The sequence below is a fragment of the Gekko japonicus genome, unplaced genomic scaffold (genome assembly GCF_001447785.1).
Source record: "Gekko japonicus isolate JY-2015 unplaced genomic scaffold, Gekko_japonicus_V1.1 scaffold2152, whole genome shotgun sequence".
NCBI classification, from domain to species: Eukaryota; Metazoa; Chordata; class Lepidosauria; order Squamata; family Gekkonidae; genus Gekko; species Gekko japonicus.
Window position 1 is genome coordinate 120,227 of NW_015164258.1, and position 8,415 is coordinate 128,641.

General features: G+C 47.6%; 1 protein-coding gene across 1 annotated transcript in view; it reads left to right on the plus strand.

Annotated features, from left to right (window-relative positions):
• The window catches only part of ULK1 (unc-51 like autophagy activating kinase 1), a 156,122-nt gene that overhangs the window by 37,519 nt on the left and 110,188 nt on the right, over positions 1-8,415 (plus strand). The window contains 1 exon segment of the mRNA XM_015408703.1: positions 6,761-6,973. Within this exon segment, the coding sequence (XP_015264189.1) occupies positions 6,761-6,973 (213 nt within the window).

Sequence of the window (8,415 nt, forward strand, 5' to 3'; positions counted from 1 at the left end):
TGCAAGGGTTCTGATGGGACCCTAGAAAACATGCTGCTAAGTGTTTTATTGCACCTTATATCCTGTATGTACATCACTGTCCTTGAAAAAGATTGTATTCGATAGGGGTAAATTACTAGAGTCCTGTGGGACTAGTGATTGTGAAACTGACAAAGTGCTGTTTGGATGTTTGAACATACCCTAAACCTGCACTTTGAAATATCGGTTTTGTTGAAACCTATGTTTGATAATATTTGACAACAATATTTACATAATAGTATAGAATTTTTTTAAAATAAAAAATAAAAATCACAAAATAGATCTACCTTAAGCATACATCTATTATACACAGTGTCGTATATTTTTCCATAAGAGCCAGCTTGGTGTAGTGGTTAAGTGCGCGGACTCTAATCTGGGAGAACCGGGTTTGATTCCCCACTCCTCCACTTGCACCTGGCTGGATGACCGTAGTTCTGTCAGAGCTGTTCTTGAAAAAGAGCAGTTTCTGTCAGAGCTCTCTCAGCCCCACCTACCTCACAGGGTGTCTGTTGTGGGGAGGGGAAGGGACAGGAGTTTGTAAGCCGCTCCGAGACTCTGAGTGAAGTGCGGGGTATAAATCCAATCTCTTCTCTTCTTCTTCTTCTTCTTCACAACTACCTGGAGGTTGGCAAGCCAAGTTATGGGCTTTGCCCATGTGGCGGCTCGTGGATGACAGTGCCAAGCCAGAGCTTAGAAACCTCTAAAGTGATCATCTCCAGTTTGGTGGGTCAGGAAGAGCACTTCTGTGGGATGATAGGGCAGCCTCAACATTGTCCCTGTTCCGAATGTTAAGGGTAGCACTTCTGAACCCTCCTGCTGCTTCTGGCTATGCCAGGCACGGAGAAGCCCCATGTAACTACAGGGGAAGTGATGGGGACACCATATCTCTCTCTCCACTCTATATACAAATGCTGTATCCCTCCCTACTCTGTGGCAGAAACTTGTTTTCCTGTGGCCTGCAGGTAGAGGTCCTAACAGATGAGGGATCGTTCTCACCAAGGTAGTAAACTTGTGCCTGATCCTTACCACTCTGCAAAAGAGCTCCTGTGAGTCAGTGAGTGGGTTTTCCTACCCGAGAAAAATACGCCCCGCACCTAGAAAGTTAGCCTCTCACTGAGAAGGGCTAAAGTTGAACACTTTTCTACCAGCTTTCCATGTGTGCGGATTTTTTCTTTAAAAAAATACACATAAGGTGCATTCTGTCACATGAGCTGCGTTCTGAAGTGGTCCAGGTCAAACGGTGGCTTAGCGTCTCCATGAGAAAGGTGACCCGAGAAAGATCACATGCTGGGGAAAGCAGGAACCGGTTTACAGCCGGCAACACAGATGGCTCTAGGACCGCAACGCCTTCTGAGGGCTTCCCCGCTGATCATCTTAACAGCGTTTTCTCCAGGGCTTGAGGCCTTGAGAACTGGCTTGTGCGATCTGCAGGCTGTGCGGGATCTAGGTCGGCAGCGGCAGACAGGGACAGGGGCTGCTTTCAACAGCTTTCCGTTTAATGCAGTCATTGCCAATAAGTTCATTTCCTTTTTAAGTTGGGATAGTGACAACGATAAGCCTTAGGCAAGTCTTAGTAAGGGGTGCCTGTTGGATGCAGGAAATGTGTCTCAGTACTCAGTGAGAAATTGGCATTGATCCCCCCCCCTTTTTTGAACATTGAAAAAAAAAATGTCCCTTTTGGGGAGGGTTGCTGATCTCCAGGAAGAGCTGCTATTACAACTGATCTCCGGCCAACAGAGGTCAGTCCCCCTGGAGAGAATGGCTGCTTTGCAGGGTGGACTCTGTGGCATTCTACCCGGCTGAGGTCCCTCCCCTCCCCAAACCCCACCCTCCCGAGGTGTCACCCTTAGGGTTGCCAGGTGTTACCTGGCTGCTGGCGGGGGGAGGGGAATCCAGTCCTGATCCAGAGGTGAAGTCATCGCGCCGGGCATGTCAGACAGGATGCTCTAGCATTTGGGCAACGACACCTCTATGGTCCCAATAGATTTTTTCTTTTGCCCAAATGCTAGAGCGTCCCCCGCATCATTGTGTCGGGCATGTTGGGTGGGACGGGGCTCTTTGGGTGTGGGGTTCCCCCTGCTAGCCAGCTGGCCCCAAAATCGGGGGAACCCCACTCCCATTGGGGGGATGGGAAACCCAGTCACCCTCCAAATTCCCAGGAGGGAGATGGATTGGAAGGTCTTCCCCCTAATTTATCCAGTCGTTCTGTGCCACCTTCAAAAAGCTCAAGGTGATATATATGGGCTCTCCGCTTTCCCAAAGGCCCTCATCATTACTGATTGGTCCACGATCGTGTTGTGTGCAAGCAGGGATTTGAACCTGTTACTTACCCAAAACCCATTCCTGATTATTGTGATTGGTTCAGATCCTGTGAATCTGTTCCCATTAAGGGCTGTGCTTTCCCCTGGGGCAAGTTCACTCTTGAGACAGGGAAAGCTTCTTGCATGAGGGGAAAGTGTTGCTGTTGCAGGGTTCCAACCATATTGTTTCCTCCAGAGATTCTTCTTGCAGTCATAAAGTTCTAAGCAAGCATTTGCAGCATTTATGTAGACTTGGGGCTGTCCTAGTGGATTTTAAATTTGTAGCTTTTTAAAAAATGGGCTTGCATTTAGAGTTCATTCCTCTCCCCCACCTTTTCCCCCCAGTTCCACTTTTTTTTAAATAAAAAGGCCTTAAGTTCTTGCATGCTAACTAAAAGATTAAAGCTGTCTTCTCATGTTTATTAATCTCCTTCTCCCCCGATTTTTGGTTCCCGTTTAAACAAACAACGTTAATCTACTTTGTCGTCCCCTTTTTTTGTTAATTTTTTGCGTGGCTGACTTGTGGGAGAAAAGCGGGGGCGGAGAGTTCTGCCAGATGCTCTTTGAGGTTCTTTCATGTTGATCTGCTGGAACTGAAGGATTAAAAAGCTAAATTCGTATTTACTCCAAGGGTGGCGTTGAGAGTTTTATGAATGATTAGTTCAGGCCCAAATGCGAAAGGTGCCATGACTGTTTGTTGGGGATAGCAACCGAGCATCTGAAGTATTAACAGTGAACTCCTGGTCTGAAAAAATAATTCAAAATTCTGCATTAGGGTAGTTGTGGGGGGAGGGGGGGAGATGGCAGATCCTACAGGACAGAGCAGAACAGAACTAGGTACTGCAAGTAGATATTGCAAGAACTAGTTACTGCCAATGAAAACAGCAGTCACATGTCTATTTTGTAGTGTCCAGCGTTGTAATATGACATCACCATGCTTTAAGTTTTCCTGACTTCTTGTACTTTATTGAGTTCCCCCCCCCCATAAGGCATGATGACCTCAAAGCTGTATTAAAAACATAAGAGAAGCCAATGTTGGATCAGGCCAATGGCCCATCTAGTCCAACACTCTGTCACACAGTGGCCAAAAATACCAGGTGCTATCAAGGAGATCCAGCAGTGGGGGCAGGACATTAGAAGCCCTCCCACTCTTGCCCCCCCCAAGCACCAAGAATACAGAGCATCCCTTGCTCCAGACTGAGAGTTCCTATCTATACCCTGTGGCTAATAGCCACCAATGGACCTCTGCTCCATATGCTTATCTAATTCCCTCTTGAAGCCGTCCATGCTTGTAGCCACCACCTCCTCCTGTGGCAGTGAATTCCATGTGTGAATCACTCTTTGGGTGAAGAAGTACTTCCTTTTATCCGTTCTAACCTGACTGCTCAGCAATTCAGACAACCAATGTAACAGCAGGGGCGGATTAGACTGGGTCAGTGTGGAAAGAAAGGGGGCACCAAGATTGGTTAGTGCTTAGGGCACCAGTGAGCCTTAATCTGCCCCTGTGTAACAGTTAAGTAAAAAGTGCACAACTTGGCTTGTTGCCAGGATTGGGCAGGACACACAACTCACTCCTTCCCCCTCTGTCCTTGTGTATGGAATCACAGTTAAAAACTAATTCTGCTTACTTGTGATGTGTGAATACAGGCACCCAGGTGAACCAGAGTTAATCTTCCCTCTGCTAAGCAGGATTGGTGGGGGGTAGGGAAACGGCAGAGGAAGGTCAGTCCGAGGGGTGGTCCTGAACCAGGAGGTGTCGTGGTTAAGTGCGCGGACTCTAATCTGGGAGAACCGGGTTTGATTCCCCACTCCTCCACTGGCAGCTGCTGGAGGACCTTGGGCAAGCCGTAGTTCTGTCAGAGCTGTTCTTGAAAAAAGAGCAGTTTCTGTCAGAGCTCTCTCAGCCCCACCTACCTCACAGGGTGTCTGTTGTGGGGAGGGAGAGGGGGAGGCATTTGTAAGCCGCTCTAAGACACCTTTGGGTAGTGAAGGGCGGGGTATAAATCCGATCTCTTCTCCTCTTCTTTCTGAAATTTATGTTTTCCTACCATTTGGGCTTCAAGACTGGAACTAAAGTTTGCTGGGCAAAGAGCAGCCGGGAGGAATTTTTGTTTTTGAAGCCGAGAGTTCAGTATTCCCTTCCTGCCCCGCCACTTCTGTGCTTTAAATCACCCCTGACTCCATAACTTGGTCACAGCCCACATTGAGAGTCATGGCTCAGATTGAAACCAAAGGCCGCTGCTCTTCAGTTCTACATCCGGGTTGCATCTACACGTCATTGGAGACTGAGCTGTGGCAATGAGTCCCCTCCTGGATCTGCCTGTCCGAACAGGCAAATCCAGGAGGTGAATCTTTATAACGATACAATCTCCAGCAACATGTCAATCTGGTCCCTGTAGCCAATCCTGGACTTGATGCTCTGCCTCATTATGAGGTGACTTTCTTTGTGTCCTCTCAAAATGAAGAAATCGCAGACTGAAAATAGATGACAAAGCCTAGGCTCGTCTTCTGAACCAAGACCCAGGTTCAAATCCCCCCTCTGCCTTGGGCAGGTCATTCTCTCTCTTAATCTGACCTCCCTCACAGGGCTGCCGCAAGGGTGAAATGGAGGAGGGCAGAACGATGCTATGAGACACTTTTGGCTCCCGGTGGGCATAAGGTTCAGGTTCTAAATAAAATGAACAGTTGATCTTGGCTGCCATTTAAAACGCGGCAGGTTAAGAAATCAACACAGCCACATGGCTTTTACCACATGTAGATAAATCAAGATGGGCAGCTGCGTTTGTCTGCCGCAGTAGAAAAGAGCAAGAGTCCTGTAGCACCTTAAAGACTAACAGAATTTGTGGCAGGGGATGAAATTTCGTGAGTCACTGGTATCACTGGTAAGCAGTGACTCACGAAAGCTGATTCTCCTGCCACAAATTTTTGTTAGTTTTTAAGGTGCTGCTGGACTCTTGCTCTTTTTTTTACTTTACCACATGTGTTTGTGAGAGAGAGGTGTGGATTGTTCACCTGAGGAGACCAGGTATCTTGTGAGCCTGACTTCTCTTAGTTGCGTGGAGGCAGAGGCTTGAGGAATGGCTGGGCCCTTGTGACTCTCTGAGGCCTTTTGGAAGTGTTACCTGTACACATCTGCGTCATACCTCATGACCCGGTTGGTCACATTTGGTTGCCTGAGGGCTTCTTTTGACATTTTGGACATGGTTCACTTTCCTGTGGTCATAAGCCAGGCTCCTGACTGACATGTGGAATTTTTAGCAGGCTGAGAATTGTTTTTCAGTACTTCCGCCTACCCCCCTGTTTCCGAAACCCCAGTATAGGTGTTTTCTTTGAGATCTTGAAAGAATTTTGGTCTGAATTATTTCGATTTTGTTTTTCTCCACAAGGGGACTCAAGTTTAAAACCAGTTTTTTAAAGGCAAGCAGTTGCCACTGTTAATAAATACCTGCGTGGATTGTGAAAGATGACCAATTAAAAGCCCTCCTCAACTATTATGCCTCACCTCATCTTCTGAAAATTAGCACATAGGAAGCCTTCCTGGCATGCTGTGATGTTTGAGGGGCCATCACTGAAAAGGCTCCGGTATGAGCCACAGCTGCCTGAACTGATTTATGGGAGGGGTACCCTCTTGATCAGAGGAGTCAAGAAACCACGTTGAGGGCATATTGGAACAAAGCGTGTGATAACTTGTTTACTTGATTTGGATCCACGCACACCCCTCCACTTCTTCCAAGGAGCTTGGGATGATGTATGTGTCCCCCCCATTCTGTTTTCACAGCAGTTCCCTGTGAGGTATTTTAGACTGAGAGAGAATGACTGGAGCTCTGTTGGTATACCTTCCACAGGCAAAAATGTCAACCCCGGTGAAACAGAGCCAGTGTAATCTCGTGGTAGGATTGCCAATGTATATATGTTACAACACAGTGTAAATGATGAGTGCGTACTTATATAAGATGTTTAGCCCGAGAGGCAGGATATAAATGTGAGGGACTCAATGATAATATCAATTCTTCATAACAATTGATAGGAACCGTCAGGGCTCTTTTTGTAGAAAAAGCCCAGCAGGAACTCATTAGCATAATAGGCCACACCCTGACAGCACATCTCATTAGCATATTAGGCCACACCCCACATGTTACCAGAAGTGTGGTCATCCAGCCACACCCACCTTTCCTTATTCTGTTTACCTTGTTTGTTGTCAAAAGCCAGGGCTTTTTTTGTAGCAGGAACTCCTTTGCATGTTAGGCCACACACCCCTAATGTAGCCAATCCCGATGAGTTTTTGTTGGGTGTGGCCTATTATGCTAATGAGTTCCTGCTGGGTGTGGCCAACTCGGGAGCCAGCCGGAACTCCGTTCCTGTGCGTTCCTGCCCAAAAATAGCCCTGGGAACCGTTAATAATGGCTGGGTTTTGCAACTGTTCGCCTCTCTCCGCTCACCAGGTATGAGGACACTCAGTGAGGACACGATCCGACTCTTTCTTCAACAAATTGCTGGTGCCATGAAGGTGTTGCATAGCAAAGGGATAATCCATCGGGATCTGAAACCTCAGAATATTCTCCTTTCCTTTGCGGGGGGCAAGAAATCGAACCCCAATAACATCCGCATTAAGATCGGTAAGCTGCCCTTCAGATCTTTAAACTTTAAACTGATCGGTCAGTTCTCACTTAACTAAAATTATGGATTGATGACTTCGGTATTTGCATGTTTGAGGGGAGGTTCATTAAAGAAGTGTGAAGAATAGGGTTGCCAGCTCCAGGTTGGGAAATACCTGGAGATTTTGAGGGTGGAGCTCGGAGAGGGCGGGGTTTGGGTAGAGGAGGGACCTCAGCGGGGTGTAAAAGCCATAGAGTCCACCTTCCAAAGTGGCCATTTTCTCCAGGGGAACTGATCGATGTCTCCTGGAGATCAGCCATAGTCTCAGGCGATCTCCAGCCACCACCTGGAGGTTGAAAGAAAACAAACAACCGTGACGTATTGTGCCAAAAAAAGGTCTTCACTGACTTGAAAATTCTTTTTCCAATATTCAGCTTACTTGAAGCAATTCGAATGCCATCAGCACCAACAAACCATGTGTATTATATCTCGTTTCGTGTATAACTTTATCAAAGTGGGTAGTGTTGAAATACCTATATAATATTAGGTCATATCTCATAAGAACATAAGAACATAAGAGATGCCAATGTTGGATCAGGCCAAAGGCCCATCCAGTCCAACACTCTGTATCACACAGTGGCCAGAAATACCAGTGCCATCAGGAGGTCCACCAGTGGTGGATTTGATGAGTGTTACTAGGAGATATGGCTAGAGTGTCTGCCAAATGGATTAATATTATATAGGTATTTCAACGCTACCCACTTTGATAAAGTTATACACGAAACGAGATATAATAACAATGGAAGCCCATGTAGCGGCTGCTGCCAAATCAGCCTTTTATCATCTTTGGCTGATTAGGCAGTTGGTTCCCTTCCTCGATCGCAATGACCTGGCCACAGTGATCCATGCAACGGTCACCTTGAGACTAGACTACTGTAACGCTCTCTACATGGGGCTGCCCTTGTTGCAAATTCGGAGGCTGCAGCTAGTGCAGAATGCCGCGGCCAGGCTGTTGATGGGCTTACCTAGATGGGAGCACATCCAGCCTGTGCTGAAGGCTCTGCACTGGCTGCCAATGACATACTAAATCCGTTTCAAGGTGCTGGTGCTTACCTTTAAAGCCCTATATGGCCAGGGTCCGACATACCTGAGGGGACTGCCTTTCCCCACATATACCCAACCGGGCTGCCAATGACATACTAAATCCGTTTCAAGGTGCTGGTGCTTACCTTTAAAGCCCTATATGGCCAGGGTCCGACATACCTGAGGGGACTGCCTTTCCCCACATATACCCAAGAAACCACTGAGGTTAGGGTCACAGAACAGGTTGACCCTCCCGGGTCCCAAGGAGGCCAGGCTCGCTGTGACAAGGGCCAGGGCTTTTTCGGTGGCGGCTCCTTACTGGTGGAACGAGCTCCCGGAGGAGATCAGGGCCCTGCGGGATCTACTGCAGTTCCGCAGGGGCTGCAAGACGGAGCTCTTCCACCAGGCCTTCAATTAG